The sequence below is a fragment of the Trichosurus vulpecula genome, chromosome 1, assembly GCF_011100635.1.
Source record: "Trichosurus vulpecula isolate mTriVul1 chromosome 1, mTriVul1.pri, whole genome shotgun sequence".
Classification (NCBI taxonomy): Eukaryota; Metazoa; Chordata; class Mammalia; order Diprotodontia; family Phalangeridae; genus Trichosurus; species Trichosurus vulpecula.
This window is the reverse complement of record NC_050573.1, coordinates 517,867,081-517,890,612: the sequence shown is the minus strand read 5'-3', so window position 1 is coordinate 517,890,612 and position 23,532 is coordinate 517,867,081. Positions and strand designations below refer to the sequence as shown.

Genomic DNA, 23,532 nt, shown 5'->3' with positions numbered 1-23,532 from the left:
CATCTGACAGACTAATACTAAAAATGATTAAAGTATTTGGAGGAAGGCCAGAAGGAAGGTACTTTCTTGTCCTCCAATAGTCTTTCCAGGTTTTCCTGAAGTCTGCCTGCTCATTATTTCTTATAGAACAATAGTATTCCACCACATTCACATACCACAACTTGCTTAGCTATTCCCCAATTGATGGGCATCCCCTCAATTTCCAATTCTTGGTCACCACAAAAAGAGCTGCTATAAATATTTTTGTACAAGTGGGTCCTTTCCCCATTTGTATGATCTCTTTGGGATACATATCTGGAAGTGGTATTTCTGGGTCAAAGGGTATGCACAGTTTTAGAGCCCTTTGGGAATAGTTCCAAATTGCTCTCCAGAATGGTTGGATCAATTTACAATTCCACCAACAATGCATTGATGTTCCAATTTTCCCATGTCTCCAACATTTATCATTTTATCATTTTGTCATGTTAGCCAATCTGATAGGTGTGATATGGTGCCTCAGAGTTGTTTTGATTTGCATTTCTCTAATCAATAATGATTTAGAGCTTTAGAATGACAAGTCCAATAGTGGGAGTTGGTGATTTCCTGCTGAAGGATACTGAAGCAGCTTTCTTTAAGCCTGATAATAATCATTATGAAGTCTTCTGGCTTCCATAGAACATATATCTGGAGAGGATCTGGGAGAGTACAGAGAAACTGAAGATTTAACATACTGGATGACAGCTACCCGATTCTGGTAAAAATACAAATGATGTGACCAGATGTAACCTGGAAAGCATTGCTAAAGGTTGAGATAGAGTGGGTAAAGTGCCAAACCCAGAGTCAGGAAGACTCATCTTTATGAGTTCAAATCCGGCTTCAGACACTTAACTAACTGTGTGACCCTGGGCAGGTGACTTAACCCTGTTTGCCTCACTTTCCTTATCTGTAAAATGGGTTGGAGAAGGAAATGGCAAACACTCCAGGATCTTTGCCAAGAAGACCCCAAATGGGGTCACAAAGAGTCAGACACAACCAAAAAATGACTGAACAAAAAAAGATTAAGAAGTCTTGAGAAAGAAACTGAAAATCTCTAATTATGAAATAGCATTTTCAGAAGAAGAAGGGAGATTTTTAGAAGAGAACAGCTAATTAAGAAGATGGCATCCAGTATGGGTTTTGAATATCTCAACCACAACTTAATATAATTACTGGACAGGTATTTGAGGGATTTGAGAAAGTTAATTCTCTTAGTTTTCACAAAAAAAGAAGGAGAAAGGAACCTTTAAACTATGGGCCAGTGAACAGTTAGACATTGGAGAGAGTTAGTTCTGTCTGAAGCAAATGGGGTGTTTGTTGAATAGTGGGAAATAAGATTAGGTAAGTAGGGTGGGGCCAGATTAAGAGGATTGAAAGTCTGACAGAGGACATTATAATACTTGCTTTACTTAGCTCACAGAGTGGTTGAAAGGAGCAAATAAAATTATGAGTGTAATATTGCTGTTGCTAAGTCAATTGAGAAATAACACATGTATATATGGTATTGTTGTTCAGTTATGGCTAACTTTGTGACTCTTTATGACTCCATGGACCATTCTGTCCATGGCAATTTCTTGGCAAAGATACTGGAGTGGCTTGCCATTTCCTTCTCTAGTGCACTAAGACAAACAGAGGTTAAGTGACTTGTCCAGGGTCACATAGCTAGTAAGTGTCTAAGGGTAGATTTGAACTCAGCTCTTCCTGACTCTAGGCTCAGTGTTCTATGCACTGAGCCTTCTAGCTGCCCCAACGTGTATATGGTGCTTTTTAAACCTTCAAGTACAATAGAGTCCTAAGTTGTCATTCTTGTTATTCCAGATGCACTAGGGTGGTAACAAGCCATGTTTTGGAGCAAACTATCGTAAATATAAAATAATCATATTTAAAGAATACTTCCTTCTAAAGTAAGATTTGAACCCATACCCTCTGACTCTAAAACTAGTGCTTTTTTCCACATAGTTTCATTAGAACAGGTCCTGTCAGACTAACCTAATTCCTTTTTTTAAATATAGTTACTGAATTGGTAATAGTAGCTAGCATTTATGTATCACTTTAGAGGTTGTGAAACACTTTGCATATATTATCTCATTTGAGCCTCACAACAACCCCGTGAAGTTAGTGCTTTTACTATCCTTATTTTACGGATGAGAAAACTAAGGCTAAGAGGTTAAGTGACTTGCTCAGGGTCATACGGCTGGTAAGTGTCTGAAATAGTACTCCCCAAGTCCCGGTGCCATGCTCTTTGGAGGTGAATCAGGGGAATGCTACCTAGATGTCAGTAAGGGGCAGCTAGGTGGCGCCATAGTGCACAGAGCACCAGGCTCTTTTGGTTGAGTTCAAGTCTGACTTCAGACACTTACTGTAAGCTATGTGACCCTAGGCAAGGGTCACATGACAGTTTCCACATCTGTAAAATGAGCTGAAGAAGGAAAATATACTCCAGTATCTTTGCCAAGAAAATCCCAAATGGAGTCGTGAAGAGTGAGACACAACTGAATAACAAAAAAGTCAAGCACTTGATTTGGTCTGTTGTGCTATTGTGTGTGTGTCTATTGTATGTGTGTGTCTGTATATCTACATAGATGTATAGATAAAGACAATATGAGAGTGTAATCATGTGGGTTTGGAAGTGGCTGAATGGCAAGACCCAAACCCTCGTCAGTGCCAATATGGGGAGGCAGCATGGTCTGATGGAAAGGGTGACAGATTTGAGGCAGGAGGACGTCAGTTCAGATCTTGATGCTCCCACTTACTTCTTGTGTGACCACGAGAAAGTCATATAATGTCTCTGGGCCTCAGTTTTCTTAACTATAAATGGGGTTGGACGAGACGGCCTCTGAGGTCCTTCTGTCTCTAAATCTAGATACGACTCTTTGGTCATATGCGTTATTAGATTCCTCATTTGGTCATTGGGTGATGGGTTTTTATGTTCATACCAACTTCTAGAATTATCTGCTAAGGCTTGCTTGGATCAATTGTGATCTATATAGGTGGAATATCTAGCTATTTGGGGAAGAAGTAATTTACCACCATATTTACCATGGATGAGAAAGATGCTAGGAGGATCTAATTAAGGCCAATGTCAGAAGGCGACAGGAATCTAGTAGAATAAAAATATTTTATGTTATATTATAATATTATTATAATAATTATATTTATATATTTTAGATAATTTATTGAATAGTGGGAATTTATAATTTATATGATATATTCGAATATAACTATATAATTTGTATAATTATAAATACTATAATAAAAATATCTAGTAGAAAAAATAATTATCTCAAGATGCTCCAAATTAGGAACTTAGGTATCATTCAACTAATTCATTAAACATTTATCACATACTTCCTAGGTCCAGAGCAGTGAATTGTCATTGAAGAAGAGATAAAACATAATTAAGAAATGGTTTCTGCCTTCATGGAGAGGATAGTTTAGTGAAGCACATATCATAAATAGAAATAATTATAATAGCATATATAATAAATGATGCAAAAAGGTACTAAGTGACATTTTAGGCAGGGGGAGGTTTTGGAGGGAAAGGTCATAATTTACTCAAGGCGTCGAGGGAGACTTCTTGAAGAGGACGTCATTTGAGTTCGGCCTAAAGAATGCGAGTTGTATGACATAAGGCTAGAATGGTAAAAGTGATGTCAGATGGTCATTTAGTGATGTCAACCAAATCAGAAAATCTAGTTTTGGAGCATTTAGGAAAAAGAGAAAGGCTCACAAAAAATTTTCTGAAGGCATGTTTAAATACCATCAGTAGATTTCTGCAAAAATTGCTTGGGAGAGTAAGACTCCTGTTTCTGACTTTCCTAGTAGGCACTTTTTTTTTTTTTCTGATTCAGAATAACATATAAGAATTATGTCTATCAACAATACCTCCTCTGTTATTGAAGGGAAAGTGGGCCTTTTGAATTTCCTACTCACCTCTTCTGTTTAGAATAGAATCATTAGGAAAAAAAGCCCCAGTCACCTCTAGTGTTTTGCTAATGACTATTAATGAGAGATGTTTTCAGACTAACATCATCCACCATTTTATTTTAAATTTTTTGATATATTTTTATTTTTATTAACCTTCACTTCCAAATGAATCCTTCCATTTATGTTTAATGTAAAATTTAAAAGCCATTTTGGGTGAGGGTAGGTCTTCAATAATTTCTTCATATTCTCCCAACATCTGCAATAATTATGCAGCATATTAAGTACGCAGCATTGTGCTCTGTCATAGAGCTTATAAATGCCTACAGTCTGAATCTAAAAATTAAATAAAACCCAATTTTTACTTGATACATGTAGACTTTATTCCTTAGCACTTTTTATTTTTTAGTGGGGAGGAGTGAGACCTGTATCTTTGACCTAAATTTCTCCCAGCCCTGTCAAGTAAATATACTGTTTTGAGGTGTTTTTTTTTTCTTTCAGCTTCTTGCTTCTGATCCCAGAGCATACAAACACTTCTAATTCTCTTCTGGGAAGAAAAGAAATTGTTTAAGTGAAAAAAATACTAATATGTGCTTTAATTTTCTTTTAAATTACATTTAGAACCACATATTTACCAGAAAATGAAATCTCAGAAAATTGAAAGATATGCCATATGCATCAGTGACCATCTGAAGCAATCCCATGAGGTAAGAAATTTTATTTGACAAGTGACATATAGAGATAACTTTTCTAACTTGTCAACCTCATTAATTTCAACTTTCTGCCCTATCATTTACTCTCCCTCATCCCCTACCTTAAATTTATTTTCTTTGCTCTTTATTTTGGTACTCTAATTCTTTTTTTATTTTCTTATTTTGGTATGCTAATGTTTGTTTGTTTGTTTGTTAAACTTGTCTCATTCTTTACCTGTTTTTTTTTTGTTTTTTCTTTTTTCCTTTTCTACTTGCTTACCTTTGTCCTTCTTTCCTTCATGCAATTCTATTCAACAAATACTTACTAAGTATGTATCCTGTATGAAGCACTGTGCCAGGCCATGAGGAAACGAAAAGTTGAGGAGCTTACAGTCTAGAGGGAGAGACAAGATTTGGTCACAAAAAAGTGTAATATGCAGGGAAAATGTTTTTATTTTCATTGAGGCCTCTTATCTCCCCACCTTTCTCTATTCTCCCAGTTCATTACATTTGTTCTGATCTCACGTCTGTCTTTCACAGTCTTGATCTTAACATCATGCTATATGAATGAAATGAATGAATGAGAAAGCATTTATTCAGCGTTTACTCTGTGCCAGGTACTGTGCCGAGAATACAAATGTAAGCAAACGAGGTAGTCCCTGACTTCAGTAGCTTACTTCTGATGGGGAAAGACAGTGTGTAAGGGGAGCTAGCTGGAGGGAAGAGCATGTGTGGTAGCTTGGTTTGAAAATGTCAGAGAAGTAGCATAGGTAGTCTAGTAATGGGTAAGATAAGGTAGAAACTTAACTCTTAGAATACAGGACCCAAGGGGAATGGTCTGAATTCTGGTGGGAAGCTATGAGGAAAATTTGCCTTTTATACCTTGTCACTTCTCCTGTTGGCAGTCATACCTTGTCTAACACCAAGCCTAAATTATCTCTACTATCCACTGGCCCTCCGTCCATCCCGGTCTACACACCATAATCCAGGGGATCAAATTCTTTGGAGAAGAGACCAGACATCCAAGCAATTGCCAACCAGTTGTTACAGATGGGGCCAGCAAGCCAGGCTAGCTGAAGCAACAAGGCACTATGAGGGAAGAGACAAGAGGGAGAGATAGCATGTAACAGGAAAGTTAAAAAAAATTTACCAAAACCACTTCCACTCATACCCCAAAGGCTGCAGCTCCAAGAGCGAGCTCCCTCAGCTTGGGCCCAACAGTTACCTTCATGAGGAGCAACGCTTGTGGAGAAGAAGCCTATCATCCTTGGCATGACATGCTGGCCTATGGCACTGATGAGCAGGCAAGCCCAAGAGCTTGGGCTATGGCAGTGCCTTCCAGACCGCTGGCCCAGCTTCCGACCCAGGCCAAGGAGCCATCATCCGAGGAAGCAACTCTTGGGGAGGCATGGCCTGGCAACTATTTCTACAAGTCCTCCAGCCCACGTCTCCTCAATGGTCAAAGTTACCGATGACCCAGAAAAGAAAGTTGCTGTTGTTGAAGGATTGGGCGTGATCAAATGGTTCAACACCAGAAATGGATACAGTTTCATTAGTGAAAGTGACATTAAAGAAGATGCATTGCCTTCTACCTTGCTACTATACCCTAAAAACTACTAGACCTTTCTGTGTGACTTGTAGCTGAAACCTCCTGTTATTCTGCTCCATTAGAAAGCGATCTTCTTTAGAGTAGGGATTTTCTTGCTTTTCTCTTTCTGTCCCAATACATAGCACAATGCTTTTCACATGGGGTTAGGGACTGGATCTGTGAATTCACTGCTTTAAGGAACTCCCATATGAGGAAATTACCCTCTACCATTGTAGAGTCAGCACCTTCTATGCAAGTTACAGTCTAGAAACTAGAGCACTGGGAGGCTAAGTGAACTGCTGAGGGTCGCACAGCCAGTTTCAGAGGCAGAAGGTTTTTTTTTTTTTATTATAGTTATCCCTTTTACATCACAGAGGTTAGGAACCTGGTGCCCCCATAATCTGGAAAATCTGCGTAAAAACTTTTGGTCCTCCCTTTAATTTTTCTTTTTCTATTATGTGGTATTTAGAGTACCTTATTGTAAAACCTGGGTTAAGTATTTAGTCATAGGCTCTGTGTTGTCTGCTGGCCTTTGCTTGTCATCTGCTGCTTCCATAAAACTCCCCCAAAATTCCCACTTAATTTCTTAATCTGACCTTTGATATATTGAAACTGAGATAGGGAAAGTCATGATGTGAAAGGGATAACTGCATTTTATCATTATCATACCATAAAAATCACTTCATGCTGTTAAGTTTCTGGTTGCATCTCGATCCCTACTTGTTTTTTAAGCTTATTATGTATCTCCTCAACTTGCATTGTAAGACTTTGGAAGAAAAACGTGGTGCGATGGGGGAGAGGCAGGGAGGATCAGGATATAAAAGTTGCTTATCATAGGTTATGCTTTGATCATGTTCTTCTGAAAGCATAGGGTTATCACGTGTATTGCATATCCATAAAGACATCTCCTTCTTTTTTTAGGATTTGAGCACAAATGCTCCCTGGAAGACGAGTCAGAGCAGGAGCTCACTGTGAGTGTTTTGAAGTCAAGTGAAATGCATTGCTATCAGTATTTTTGATTTTCAGGTTGCTAGGCAAAGGTTTTGTCTTCACAAAAATGATTAATATGGGCAAAGGGCCATATTTACCTTTTAGTATCAGAAGGGTAAGAATTGTTGAGTAATACACAATTTTTACATTTTGGCACAAACGCCTCAAATCTGCCGCCTTTTGGTCATGTGATATGGCTGAATTTGGACTTGGGTTCAAATCCCAGCTTGGCTAATTGCTACCTGTGTGATTTTAGGCAGGATGATTTATCTTTCTGGGACTCAGTTTCCTCAACAGCAAAATGAGATAGATTGCACTAAATGATGTCTGAAGTCCTTTAATTTTTAACATAATAGCCAGTAACTATCACTACTGAGAACTTCCCTTCCTTCTGTTCTTATAACCACCTTGGTGCTGAAAGATTCTCTTAAAACTAAGAAAAAAATCATTGATGTAGTTTCTTGTGGAGACACTTGATCTACCAATTTGGAATCCATTGAATGTGAATCATACAGTAGAAATAACTCTTTGGCACCTTCTAAAAGCAAAAAAAGAGACTAAACTAGACTGAAACTAATTAAGCTTATGTATCTTATTTCTTTTCATTTTTTTGCCCTTCAGTTTCTAAGAGAATCTTTTTCTTCTTACTCAGGCTTCTCAGCAACACTCTAATTCTCTTTCTTAGGAACAGCTCTGATGATAAAAGTATAAAACTTAGGGATTTTAGTGGATTTCTGGAACTTTTGTTATCCAAAAGAATAAATGGGGAACTGAAGTGCGAAGAATATTTTATTTAATTGTTAGTGTTTTCTGGATGTCACCAGTTAAAAGTGCTATGAAATGAATTGGTCACCCAGCAATAGAGATTAACCTTCAACACCAGTATCTCCATTAAACACTGGGTTTCACCAAGTGAATTAAGTGTCAGTCATTTGTGTTGATCCTTAAATTCCCTCCAAAGTAAAGTCTTATCTGCAGAACTGCTTCTAAACATAGAAGAGTGTGACTGTCTTCAGCCTCAGTTTCCTCATCTGTGAATCACAATAACGGGTAATATATATGCACATATATATGTTACTTTAAGATTTGTGAAGTGCTTTACATGTGTTATCTCATTTGATCCTTATAACAACTTTGAGAGGTAGGTGCTATTATTAGCCCCATCTTACAGGTGGGGAAACTGAGCCTGAGAGAAGTTAAGTCACTTTCCCACAATCACACAGCTGATAAATGGTGGAGTCAGGATTCAAACTCAGGGCTTTCTGATTCCAAGTCCAATTCCCTAACCACTAGGCATCCAATCCATGATGGTACTTGAGTGATAATGCCCATACTACCTTCCTCATAGGCTTATTGTGAGGAAATTAACACGCAGACCTTAAATTGCTTAAATATATGAGTTACTCTTATTTTTTTCGTTGTGAGGGTGTGAATTTATACAGATACATAAATAGGATCACAAGTGGCATTGCACTAAATTTAAAAAAAAAACAGTTCCCTGAAGCTATAAAAATCAAATACTTGTCCAGAGAAACACGGTGCGTTATTTGTAGAATGAATAACTGACTTTTACGTTATAGAAAGGAGCTCTTTGGTTTATTTGTTCTGAAGCAGCATGGATACAGAAATACATTATATGTGATCCACAGATGATGAAGAATAGAGACAGAAGTGAAAGATGAATATAATTACCATGATACTAATAATAAAAATAGTTAGCATTTATATAGTGCTTTAAGGTTTGTAAAGTGCTTTACAGTTATCATTTCACAACATCCTATCATCAAAACAACCCTAGGAGGTAGAGCTATTATTACCCACATCTTCAGACATTTAACCAAGGTTAAGTAATAATAGCTATAACTGACATTTATGCAGTCTTTACTATGTGCCAGGCACTATACTAAACACATTATAAATATTATTTGATCTTCACTACAATCCAGCGAGGTTGAGTTCTGGTATTATCCCCATTTTACAGATGAGAAAACTGAGGCAAACCGAGGTTAAGTGACTTGCCCAGGGTCACAGCTAGTACTTGTCTGAAGCTAGATTTGAACTTAAGTCTTCCCGACTCAAGGTCCAGTGTTCTGCGCACTACGGCGCTACCCAGCACCCTAAAGAAATACAGTAACTGACAATATGTAATTGTAATGAACATTTTATCACTCAGTAATTCTTACTCATTGATTCTGTTTTTAATTCTTGGCCAGTGATTTCATGTCTAGAACTGAATTTTCTTAAGTCTTTTTTTAAGGTTTTTTTTGGGGAGGCGGGGTGGGGGAGTGAGGGGTATTCCTTAGGGTCACAGTTTATCTGTGGTGGCTTTGATCCAGAAAAATGACTTTATGGCGTTATATCATTTATGTATTTAAAGTTCTTGCTCACTTCCAAGTGGTACCTTGCCTTCAAAATATTTAGACGCAGTATTTTATGAGTTGTAGCTGAATCTCAAATGCATAGATTTTGTTGTGACCGTTTGACATATTTATTAATATTTTTGATTAATGAAAATGTTAAAGCATTATCTAAATTATTTCATTTTAAAACAGGTCAAGAAGTTTGGAAGGAATCGACAGTAAGTCTTAAAATTTTTGGAATTTTTTTTTATTTTAAAGATCCCCAGTAGTCATCCAAGTAGTAAAGAAGAAAAATTATGTTTGGGGGTGCTGAGGTGGAGCTTGATATCTGGATACTACTTCAGTTCTTCTCTTAAATTTATTATGTGTAGACACAGTCACAATGCTCATTTAACCAATTTTACAAATATTCTTCAGTGACCTCCTCTAGCCATTCTTTACATATGGTCTGGATAGCAAACCAGGGAGCCCGTATTGTCTAGGATTTTCCCTCTCACTGTCTCATAATAGCACTATCACTCTCCCCTCTCCAAACTCCCCAAAGCAACCATCATTCCTAATAGAGGTAACTGGTGAAAGAATCATGATGCCACATCCCTTTCAGGGAAGGCCCGAAAAAAGGTGGTATTTTTATCGAGTAACTGAGAGCCTAAGATTTTCTTGGAATTAGACACATCGGGTTATTGGTCTTTTGGTTGTGAACTGTTAGTATGAAGTTAGTTATGTTAGTATGAAAGGTAGTTAGGTAGAAAGGTAGTTTGTTAGTATGAAAGGTATTGTGGTGTGGGGCAGGCCTGCACAACATATGGCCCTCAGGTCACTTTCGGCCTGCCAAAGGATTTCAGGTGGCCTGTGAAAAATGTAGAGAATGTAAAAGATATGACAAGTGCTTTGTTCATGCCCTACTTAACCTGCCTTCCACTAATCATTATCGTGCCTGGTGTATAACTTGGTGACTGGGCTGCCACTGTACTTTCTCCTGTTTGTCATGTGACCCCTGGCAGCCAACCATTGTCAGTCGGTCTCTAGTGACTAGGCTATTTGTGGCCCTAAGAAATTTAGCCTATTTTAATTTTGGCCCCTACATACTGCCAAGTTGTATAGGTCTGGTGTAGCAGGAAGAATTTTGGCCCTAGGTGGAGTCAAAAGAAACTGGAGTCAATTCCTGGCTTGAGATATTCCTGTCTGCATCACTTTTATGAGTCTCAGTTTCCTTGTTTGTAAATCAAGATGAAATAATACAAATACTACCTGTATCAAAGGTTTGTAGTGAGGAAAGTGATGGAATCTTTAAAGTTTGACAATAGGGCTGCTTCTTAGTCTTTTTTTCTGTCTTGTATTTTTATCAAACCTATGACTCCCTTTTCAAAATTGTGTTTTCAAATGCATAAAATGTACCATACGGGTTTACTAAGAAAACAGTTATACTGAAATACAATGATCAAAATTTTAAAAATTATAAAATTATAAGTCTTAAAAATTGCTTTAAAAGTTCACTCTTCCCAGATTAAGAACTCCTGTTATACATTATATAAATGAGTTACTAAAAATAAGTTTCCTGAGTCCATTTTGCTTTTATGAATCAGCAAAGTAAGTCTATTGCTAAAATAGTTTTTATGTAGTGCCTTCCTCACACTAACTCTCTGAGGTCGTAGCAATAGTAATAATGATGATCATAACGATAATGATTCATCAAAAAAGATGAGAAAGGTCATTATCATAGTTGACTTTTATGTTGCATATTATCGTTCATTCGTTTCAGTTGTGTCCAACTGCTCATGACCCCATTTGGGGTTTTCTTGGCAAAGATACAGAAGTGGTTTGCCATTTCCCTCTCCAGCTCATTTTACAGATGAGGAAAGCGAGGCAAACAGGGTGAAGTGACTTGCTCAGCTAGTAAGTATCTGAGGTCACATTTGAACTCGGATCTTCCTGACTCCAGGCTCAGCACTCTATCTGCTGAGCCACTTAGCTGCCCCTTCATGTCGTACTTTAAGGTTTATAAAGCACTTTCCCTGAAAGAAAGTTAATATGCAAGAGCTATTGTCACCATTTTAAAGGTGAGGAAGCCTGAGGTACAGAAGGTTAAATAATCTTCCCTCCAGTCACACAGCTAGTGGGTTATCAGGACTTTTGCACTACACATTGCCGTACTCTATATAAGGCCCCAATGGTCTTCCACCTTTGGACTTGAGCAGTTAGAAGTGGCCCAGTTAGACTAGAAGGTACCCTGATAACCCTGTTCCATGTGCTTAAGGTAACCAAACAAATTCATTTGTGTTCTTTTACCCCACTCTCTGTCCCCATCTTAATGTTTGCCCCTTTAAGGGTGTATTTTGCTTTGGTATTCTAGGTCAGAGAAGTTGTCTGCCTATAACTTGTTGGTAATAACATAGTTATGAGAATATCATTCCTTTGTAGGGAGCTGGGAGAATTGGGCTTGGGGAGTGTTGTAAGTGTGATGGGCAGCCGAGCGCCTTTTACAACCCAGAGCTGTAATTGGCTCAGAGAAAATACATCTCTGAGGCTAATATTACTTGTCTTTCTTCAATTCCCCATATAAATATGTTTGGAAATATTACATTGATGATTGGAAGCTGTCAGGGTAGTATGCACAATAACGCGTTTAAAGGATATTAGCAATCTTTTCCAAATACTGGGATGAATGAAGCCGTTCAATAATAACTTTGAAAACAATATATTCCTAAGCACGTATTTATTTATCAGTAACCAAGTAATTAAAATGCCAATCTTTTCTAATTTCAGAAATCTCAGACTCTTTAAAAACTACTCAAGATCTGCACCATCATTATTCAGGTGAGAAGAGTCTTTGTAAAATAACTAAATTTATTATAGTGCTCTAAGGTTTGCAGTGTACTTTATATGTGTTATTTCATTGGATCCTTACAGCGACTTTATAAGGTAGGTACAGTTATATTATCTCTATCTTGTAGATGACAAAACAGAGGTTGATAGAGGTCAGGTGACTTGTTCAGGGCCATACAGATAGCTTGAGGTAGAATTTGAACTTATCTTCCTGACTCTTGAGTCAAGCTTTATATCTACTGTGATGCCTACTTGTGTATGTCATGTGAGCTAAAATTTTGTGGTTTTGTATCTGAAACTTAACCATTGGTGATTTCCGTTTGACTAATATTGCTCGCAATTTCTAGTTATGTTCATTTGAATGAAAAGGGCTTTTTCTTTGCTATAGAATAAGACAATTTTTTATCCAGTTTTCTTCAGGTTTTGGCTACCTACACAAATATATTTGTCCAAATGATGAAAAAGATGATTTTGAAATTTAATCCATTGCATAACCAAAGACAGCCAACCTTAGACCTAAGTGTATGATGTCATCATCATTGAGGGTATTCAGAAGGACATTACTTAGTTTCTTAGGAAGCGACTGTTATACACCCAGTAGATACTGTTAGTCCATGGGGAGTTTTGTGAAGTGTGATGGGCAGCTGAGTGCCTTTTACAACCCAGGGTTGTATGTACTGTTACGCACCCAGTAGGTATTCCATGATGTATGGAGTAACAGCTTGGAGAATGGGCTAAACAAGGATGTCTGCTGCTGTCTGCAAAAGGAGCTGAGGCTCCTGAGGCTGAGTGAGGCTCCTGACTAGCACTTCATTGGCCAACTGAAAAGGGTGGCCCTGACAGCCAAGAGATCAGTGAATAATACTGCCCACCATTGCCAAGATCAGTAATTCTTGCCCATTGATTCTGTTGTTTATATCTTTCTACTGTTATCTCTGGTGGCTTTGATCCATGCCTCTATATTTATAGGGGTAAATTTCTCCTCTCCCCAAGGAGCTCGCTGAACTTATCACAGAGGTCAATGGATTCACCTCTAGGCAGGGCCTGTACCCACCCCTGACCTTTCATGGTATCTTCTTTCCACTCTTCATCACTAAATCATGGATGATCTGGCAGAAAGATCAATTCAATGAACATCGATCCCCTTTAATTCCCTTAATATCTGTTCAATAAAAACTTTAAAATGCAAAGCACTGTGCTGAATGCTGGGCATCTAAGGGTATCTGTGCCACAAATCTTGCTCTTAGTAATTGTAAATCACATTTCTACAGTGTTTTAAGATTTGCAAAGCGCTGTCCTTAGACAGCCTGTGAGGTAGACAGTAGGATAGTGACTTGGACTGGATCCATGATTTCATTGATATTGGGAACTTCCAGATAAGGAAACTCCCTCAAATAGTGTAAGTAGGTACCTTTTCTTCAATGTATGGTTTTAGAGAGTTGCCTGGAACACTGAGAAATTAAATGAAAAGTTAAGTGAGGGGTGAAGTGGCCAGGGTCACATAGTATGTATCAGAAGTGGGACTTGAACCCATATCTTCCTGGCTCTGAGACCAGCTGTCTATTATGTGGCACTGTCTCTCAACAAGATAAGCAGTAACATATTATTGCCCCCAGTTTGTAGTTGGAAGAAACCAAGGATCAGAGACACTAAGAGATTTGCCAGCCATTGAGCAGTTAGTAAGCATCAGCGCCAAGATTCAAACCCATGCTTTCCGATTCTGTCTCTGGCACTATACCACTGACTCCTGCTGTCTCTGGGAGCTCTCATTAAATGCAATAATACATTGCAGGGTAGATTAAATACTTAAGAGAGGGAAAGGTCATTTTCTCCTGAAGGGTCACTCAGAGAAGGCTTCATGGAGGAAGTGGCACCTAAGCCAGCCTTGAGGGAAGAAAGGGACTTCAACAGGAGGATATTGGTTGGGGGAATTTATTCTAGAGGTGGAGAAAAGAGGGAACAAAGTGTGAAGATGGGAGAGGGATGTTTGAGAATAGAAGATGAAGATTAGTTCAGTTTAGCTGGCAGAACAGCGATGTTTTACATAAAAGTTAGGGAAGAAAAAAGGATTTAGAGATTTGATGATTTCAGTTTTAAACATGATCACCTTGAGGAACTGGTGGAACATTGAAGTAGAAATATTTAGCAATGGATATAGCAACAGCTGTCAGGATGACAGCCCCAGAACAGTGGGCTACAACAACAGCTGGGATAGATTTCAGGGAATGGTGTCTTTCGGGGGGAGGGGCAGTCCTCCATTCTGTAGAAGGGAATTGACTAGCCCCAGAAACAGCTGTGAGCACCCACTTTATATCTTAACGGTGGGCTCTGAAGAAATTCATTGGACTTGTTCAACATCCTGGCTCAAGTGGAATTATTTCCAGAGACCCACCTATAAAAGTGCAGGCAAACTGGACCATAGTAGCATTTTTGGTCTTGTGGGTTAAATGTTGGCTGACCTCTAAAAGCATGAGGATTACTCAATGTTTGACCAATTCGAGGCATTCCTGCAGGTTTTCTGAGTCATATTTATTTAACATGGACCAAACCCACCAGATCTACCATATCTAGGAGAAGTAAGTATCTCTTATTAGACTATAAATCTTCTCAGGGCGGAACCATTAGTATTGGATGAAGTTGCAAAGATGCAAATTTAGGTTCAATGTAGGGAAAAATTTTTTAATAATCAAAGCTATCACAGAGTGGAATGGGCTACCTACCAAGGTGATAGGTTTTCCTTCTTCAAAAAGAAGCTGGATGACCAAAGGTTGGCTATATTGTAGTGGGAATATTTTTTTTGGTGGGGGGAATATGGATTGGAGTAGATGGCTGTTATAGGCCTTTTCCATTCTAACTTTGTGAGCCCACAAGTCCAAGGTCTAGACTTATGCAGGAATCTACTTACATTCATAGCTTAGACTTATTTGATACTTCTGGGCATGCGTTGGCTTAGATGGCAATGACTCAGACCCTACTCCACTCTCAATCAGCAGCGTATCTAGAATATCTGGGTTCTACTATTCTTCTTTCATATTGGTGCCTAATATTGTCTTGCATTGCCTTGACTCTCTCCCTCCATCATTTGACTCAACCAATCAGCAAGTATTTAAGTGCTTACTCTGTGCCGGGCACTGGGCTAGGCAGTGGAGATAAAAATACAGTGAATGAAACTACCTATTTGAAAGGAGTTTATGTACATACTGATGGGGGAAACAAGCGCACATATGTGTATACAGAATAAATATAAAGAGAATAAATACAAAGGGGTTTAGTCCAAGGTGATTTGAGAAGGGAGGGCACTAGGAGTTGGGGAGATAAGGAAAGGTCTCATGTAGAAGCTGTGTCTTGGAGGAAGAGGGGGATTCTGTGAGGTAGAGTTGAAGAGGGAGTACAGTCCAGGGACCACCAATACAGAGGCACAAGGAGATAGAATGTTATATGTGAGGAACAGAGAGAAGGCCAGTTCGTTTAGATCAAAGAATGTGGGAAGGGAAGTCATGTCCACTACTGGAAAACTAGATTGTGGTCACCATAACAAATATAATAATAATGAAAAAGTTTGAAATATTGTGAGAATTGTCACAATGTGACACAGAGACATGATGAGAGCACATGTTGTTGGGAAATGACACTGATAGACTTGCTTGATGCCTGATTGCCACAAACCTTCAATTTAAAAAAAAATGCAATATCTGTGAAGTGTAAGAAAGCACAGCACAAGAAAAGGCAGTATGGCTGTAGTCAATGGGGAACAACTTGAATCAAGGAGGCCAGCGAAGAAGCTTTTGTAATAATCTTCTAGCTAACAGCCTCAATCTCCCAGCTACCATAAAATCCACACCTTGGATCTAAAGTTTCCAGGAGGCCATGGTGTGGTCTCTATGCCACTGGTTTCCATCTGTGACACTAAAGTTCTGAAACCATTAAATACTCTACCTAGGCATTAATTATGGGGTTCTGGGAAATTCTTAGGCTAGATACACAGGTGGGAAACCTGTGACCTCGAGGCCACATGTGGCCCTGAATCCAAACTTCACAGAGCAAATCCCCTTAATAAAAGGATTTGTTCGGTAAAACTTGGACTCAGTCAAAAGGCTGCACGTGAGGACCTCGAAGACTTCATGGGGCCTCAAGGCTGCAGATTCCCAATTCCTGGCTAGAATCTTGCCTAGCAAAAACAAGTACTATCTGGGCAACAGTAGTATTAGTAGTAGGTGGTGTAGATGTCTGTCCACTAGCATAGAACCAGTGGCTAGTGAGATCTGACGTGCAGGTTTGGCTAAGAAAGCACTATGAGCTCCTTGTTTTTTATATCATCTCTTTCTACTATTTCCAATAGTTCTGGGGGATGGTGGTGTATTTATTAACTGGACACAATTCAGACACTACTCTCCACATAGAAGGGAGACATTTCTCTCTCTATTGCAAGCAGATTACCTCCAGCTGCCCATGCCCACTGGAGACTGAGGAGCATCTTCTACTCAGTACCAACAATTTTGTGAGATCTTTTATACTGGACAAAGATGGAAGAGTTGGGGAGGTATTCCTTACCCATGACAAGCTGCACCCCTCCCATCTTCCAAACTTAAAAGGAACCACACAATTATGCTAAACCTGGTTTTCATCTCAGCCAGCTAATTAAATTGATTGACCAGACCTGGAGTTCAATTCAAATAAATTTAATAAGCATTTTTTAATCACCTACTACATATATGCAAGGCAAAGAGGAAGCATGGCATAGTGGATGAAGGGCTGGCCTCTTAGTCTTATACCATCCAATGGGATTTAGTGAATAGAGAACCAAAAGAGTCTCATTGTAGGGCAATGAGCCCCTAAAGACAGTATTATACCAAAGTCGACAAGCTGCTTTCCTAGAACAACAAAATCAAAACCAAACACTGTGTTAATTCTAATGACCAAGTTTGGCCCCAAAGAAGAGATATGCAGATGTACCTCTGTCCCTTCTTTGAAAAAGTCAGAGACTTTGTGTGTGCAACACTGTTTAGTGTGAGATTGGAGCCAAGAAGAGCCGGAAGATCTGGCTGTGACTGTGACTGATGGGGAAAGGGCAGCTCCATCAACTTATCGATAATTTGGTGTCATTTTACCCTTTGATCTTAATCTGTTTATCTTCCTTGGTTGACCTGTGACTTCACTCTTAGGCCCAGATTGAGCATAAATACTTTAGCTTGACTTTTCCTCTGACTCCCTTAAATAGTTTCTCTGTTAGTTATGCTCCTGTGGATACCAGGGATTTTGACATCTGCATCCTTATTGGTTAGTCTTGCATTTCTATTCAGTTGATGCTATGGTCAAGGCACTACCCCTAGTCAAACACATCCCTAATTATTCAGGAGCTTCCTCTGGATCAACCCAGATGGGTCCTGTCACTCATTAGTTACATAACGATTCTAATTTAGTTAGCCTCAGTTGTTTCAAGTTCAGAATGCACATAACCATACTTCACTTTCCCAAGTGATAGTGTACTTAGGGAACAAGAGATAAGGAAGTCATTTTTTAAAAACTTTTTTTACCTTTATTGATCTTTTTTTTTTCATCACCTTCATTCCCATTATTTCCTTCTTTTCCATCTTATCTTATGGATAAATAATAAAATAATATAAAATAACATAATAAGAAGAAAGAGGAAAAAAGTAGTTCAGCAAAACTAACCAATATATCAGCCCAATCTCACGCTAAACACAGTGTTGCACACACAAAGTCTCTGACTTCTGCAAAGAATGGACCGAGGTACATCCACATGTCTCTTCTTTGGGGCCAAGCTTGGTCATTAGAATTAACACAGTGTTTGGTTTTGATTTTGTTGTTCTAGGAAAGCAGCTTGTTGACTTTGGTATAATACTGTCTTTAGGGGCTCATTGCCCTAGAACGAGACTCTTTTGGTTCTTTATTCACTAAATCCCATTGGATGGTATAAGACTAAGAGGTAGACTGAGTCCTGCTCTTTAGTGAATCATGGCTCTACCAATTCCGTTTGACAGTATTTTGGTGGATCTCAGGGTGCCGTCCATTTATTTTTGGGGCTCTGAGTTTAGAATATTAACACTGGTTACTTAAGTCCAATAATAATCTAGCACTTGGTCTATGGCTGTAAAATTAGAAAAACTTTGCAGGGGAATACTATATCGTTCTGACATTGATGGACTATAACAGTCTTCTGGACTTAACATGAAAATGCCGATAGCCTGTCTGTAATTAAAGCTGCAGTGTTTAGTTCCCTCTGGAAAAGAAGGTGAAGTGTGCAGACTCTAACAGCAGATGTCCTCAGAGTCTACATAGTACATCGGATTTGCTTTAAAAAAATAAAAAAGGCTACAGGGAAACCAGGGTAGTAACACCATTGACTGAAATAGGTGCTAACAATATGCCATGTATGCATTGGATTTACTGTTTGTAGAGAGTAGAAACATCATACCTGCTTTAGATCTTGTTATATAATTTCTTACAATTTGTTATTAATTCGGTGGTATCCTTTTGAATGAAGATATTTGTTCTCATAATAATTGTACTGATTTTAGATAGACAGATAAAATACAACATTAACATTATTTGAATAAATACTGGTTTGGAGAAAGCTTTCTATTAAACTGACCTGATGATGCATACTAAATAGAGTAAAATTTTCTTTCTTTCTTTCTTTTCTTTTTTGGCAGCTGTTGAAAGGAACAATTTAATGAGGCTTTCTCAAACCATACCATTTACCCCGATACAACTCTTCGGTAAGTTGAGAATCTATCATTATTTTGTGATGTGTGAATTCAGTGTAGTAATGGACGAAACCTAGCAAGAAGCCATTTTGGACTCATTTCATTGTGAATTGGGTTGCCACTTAATCAGATGAATAGCTTGATAGCAAAACCCAAAAACCAAACAAATAAACAGAAACTCTTGTTAACTTGTCAGACTAGACATCTCTGGTCTAGCTCTAAGAGCCTGTGGCTTAGGCTTGTAGTGAGTAAGCAGCGGTTGGGATGAGATGCAGCAATTCTGCACCTGGCACTCCATGATTCAAGGCTGGAAGTAAGTCAGAAAGAAAAGAACAAACCAACCATGCTTAATAAACACAGAGAAAGGCGATCAATGTCAACATGGTGAAAGCCATCAGAACTGTGAGAGAAATGCTGGGTGTATTGTTTTTTATTTGTTTGTTTTCTTCCATGCACACTAATTGCTCTTAGCTCAGAAAGGAAATGTTGGTTTTTAAGGCTGGTATACAAGAAGAAAACAAACCCTCATTAGCCAAGGCTACTGAAGCTTTGCTAGTAGAAAGCATGAAGAGATTAACAAGGTAGGAAGGGTTGCTACTTGAATATTCCTCTGGATTCAAGATTTTATAAATTTGGGCACTCCCTTCAGTCATGCAGATCAACTCATCCATGACTTATTCTTTTGTGTAATTCTTGTCCATATTCTCCATTAAGAGCCAACCATACTAATGGGAGGCCTTCATCTGGTTCTTTGACTATTTCAAGCTGTAACGCTCAGGCTCTCCATTATGCCTCACACAAGCAGTCCTCCTCTTTTTATTGCCATGCATATCCTTGAAGATGTTTTTTACTCCATTGATTTTGCATAAGACACCATTAGAAATATGTTGCAGACTATTTGCACCCACTGTCCTCAGACTTCATTGATCCTGTTCTTAAAATCTACACTGTTTGCATGGAGCTAAACCCTTCACTACTATCCTTTAATAGCTAGTATACACTTGCTCCCCTTTTGGCCCTAAAATAGTGTTTGCTAAAAAGTCTTAACTTCTCTAGGCCTCTTATCTTCAGACACCTGTATCCTTCTAAGCACTTTGATTATTTATCATTAAACATTGATTGAACATGGCATATTTATATTTGAATACTTTAACAGACCTTGATTTTTTCAGTATGTGTATTTCCTCAGTTGATGAAAATCTCAACCCATTTCAACCTCAAGGAGTCTTTCTGAAATGCTGTGGTTGAGAATATTCAGCACCTGGTAGCCAGCTTTTTGCTTATGATCCAGGATAACTTTGTTAAATGGTCTTCTTAACAGTACAAACCAAGTCATAAAACATGGAGACATATGTTCCAGTTCACACTAATAGTGTGAATTGATAGCAGCATTTCAAAGAATGGAGACTGAATCTGTATAAACACTCATGCCTGCTATACATTTATCCCCACCCCATTTTTCAATTTCTTCCCTTCTCTTTCCCATACTTCTAACCCAGGGCTCAGCATGATTTGAGTGTCAGCTCTTATTAAGAGATCTTATAGAATTTGTTTGGGCCAACCTTCATATAAGCCTCTAGCATTTTTTTCTGCTTATTTATTTTATTGAAAAATAGGTTTTAATTGATGCTTTTAAAAATTACTTTAATTTCCCCCTTTATCCTTTCTTCTCTCCCTTGCCTCCCGGACAGCCATCGTTTGAAACAAAAAATAAAAAAGAGCAAAAAAAGAAAAGAAAAAAGTTTAGTAAAACTAATTAACGCATCAAAAAAAAATCAGATGTTATATATAGTGTTTTAGACTTGGGGACCCCCAGCTTTGCAAAGGAGCAAGTGGACATGTCTTTACCTATCTCTTTTTTGGGGCAAAGTTTGGTCGTTTTAATTTCCTAACATTCAGTACTGAGTTTTGTGGTTGTTCTTTCCATTTGCATTGTTACTGTCATTACATTTATTGGTTTTTGGACTCTGCTTGCTTCAATTCACATCAATAAGTCTTTCCATATTGTTCTCAATATTCTTTATCATTTCTTATAACAGTGGTAGCAAATTCAAATAGAAATGGGGTCATACATAAGGATCCCTGAGGGCTGCCTATTGACTTAGAAAAGCACATATTAACATTATCTGTGTTTTATTTTATTTTATTTATTGAAATATTTCCCAGTTGCATTTTAATCTAGTTCAGGGTTATACTTGGCAGTGTTGTGGGCCATGGGCTATGTGTTTGACATTTCTGTTTTACAGCACCATAATATTTCATTACATTACAATACTTCCATTTAATTAGTCATTCCCCAGTTGATGAGCCTCTAACAATCAGGACTGAAAATTTAAAGAAGGACTGATATTTTTAAGGTTGAATTTTTAGGTGGAAAGTGTTACACTTGAGTTCTGAGTATCTACACTGTATCTATCAGATTCTTTTTTTTTTAAATTTAATTTATTTCTTCAATTCATAAAAACCTTTTTGATACCTCCTCCCCTTCCCATTGAAAAGAGTGAAAAACCAAAATCTCTATTACAGATATGCACGGTCAAACAGAACAAATTCCTGCATTGGCTATGTCCAAAAATTATGTCTCAATCTGCACTCTGAGTCTATCACTTTTCTCTTGGGGGGTGGTGATGGTCTGGGGGAACATGCATCATCCTTGGTCCTCCAAAATTGTGGTTGGTCATTACACTGATTAGAATTCTTAGGTCTTTCAGAGTTGCTTGTCTTTACGATATTGTTATTACAGAAATCATTGTCCTGGTTCTGCTTACTTCACTTACTTCACAGTCTATTAAGTGAAAGAAGCGTAGTGGATAGAGAGCTAACCTTAGAGCCAGGAAGACCTGGGTTACAATAATTTTTTTTCTCTGATATGTATTATGTTACCCTGGGCAAGTCATTTAACCTATAAATGTTCTTAGGCAGCTCTCTAAGACCATAAATTTCAGAGAAGGTGATGACATGTGTTGGCTGTTTCTCATCTGGGAGCTCCCTATACCAATGAAATCACAGACCCAGTCCCTCTCCTCTTATTAAGTGAGCATCACTGCTTTAAGAGAAAAACAAGCACATGCCAAAATAGTTTTAACTTTTTCAGTTAAACACCAGTGCCACCTAGGCAAATATGCCACACCTTACTGGCTCATCATATTGATTTTAAAGAGGAATCATTGGAGTCCGGACTGGAAAATGAAGAGACAGAAGCTTTTCTAGTGTGATTAGAAAGATGGGCCATTCACATGTTAAGAAGCAGCTAGGTGGCACAGGGTATGGAGCTCTTGGTGCTTGGAGTCAGAAAGACCTGAGTTGTAATTCTGCTTTAGGCCCTAGCTGTGTGACCCTGGGCAAGTCACTTAACCTCTATCTGCTTTAGTTTTCTGGGGATAATAATAGCACTTTCCTCCCAAAGTTGTTATGAGAATACGAGATAATATTTGTGAAGCACTTCGTAAACCATAAAGTATCATAAACTTTATATAGAATACGTAGAATCTTGTACCATTTGTTATTTCTTTTAGGAGACACTAGGCTCTAACAATGAGCTATCCCAAACCAATTAGATTTTCTCCATATTCAGTTAAATAACTCAATTTGCATTGCAATCTGGAATTAGGATAATTGAAACTCTCTTTTACCAGTTAAGCAGAGAAAGTTTAAGATTCTGATTTCACAGCTAAAGATGAGAATAAAAATGTTTTTAGCACCTTTAGCAATATATTCTAAAGACACACTCTCATTATAAATCATTCAGGAATGCTTAACTTCCAACAGTGTTTTCTTTCTTTTTCTTTTTTTCTTTGTCATATTACACTTTACTTCTGACTTATTTTTGTGCAAAAATATCACTGTGTCCTTTTGTCACATGCAATTTTCCTTTGATGAAAGGGTAACAAAAATGGTGTCAGGTACACTGTTTCTTGATGTTTTGATTCTTTCTAAGTGTGTAATATGAATATATCTGTTGTGCCATACTGCTGAATCAGTGTCGATAGGACAAGCACTTGAATTGTTTCTCCAGTCGGAGTTATATATTATTCTGAGCCCAGGTCCCTAATGATCTTTGTATCTTCTGTAGAGACAACTGGCTGGCTGCAGTTAGGATTGTGGTCGTTGCCTGTGGAAGTTATTGTCTGTAAAGATTTTTTTTTTAAATTTATTTCAATTAACAAGCATTCATTTTCTCTCCCTCTCATCTCCTACCACCCCCTTAAGAAAGAAAAAAAGAAACAAAACCCTTGTAACAAATATGTATAGTCAAATAATACTGGCTCCCATATTAGTCATATCCAAAAATGTACATCTCATTCTGTATATTGAGTCTATCCCCTCTCTGGCAGGAGGTGGCTGATATACTACATCAGTAATCCTCTGGAATTATATTTGGTCTCTGTAAAGTCCTGAACCCTTAACTT

General features: G+C 38.1%; 1 protein-coding gene across 1 annotated transcript in view; it reads left to right on the top strand.

Moving 5' to 3' along the window:
- Positions 1-23,532, top strand: part of TRPM6 (transient receptor potential cation channel subfamily M member 6) — a 167,083-nt gene that overhangs the window by 123,708 nt on the left and 19,843 nt on the right. Inside the window, exons 30-34 of the mRNA XM_036748486.1 lie at positions 4,561-4,646; positions 7,141-7,190; positions 9,762-9,787; positions 12,336-12,386; positions 19,070-19,135. Of these exons, the coding sequence (XP_036604381.1) occupies positions 4,561-4,646; positions 7,141-7,190; positions 9,762-9,787; positions 12,336-12,386; positions 19,070-19,135 (279 nt within the window). The remainder of the gene's footprint in view (positions 1-4,560; positions 4,647-7,140; positions 7,191-9,761; positions 9,788-12,335; positions 12,387-19,069; positions 19,136-23,532) is intronic.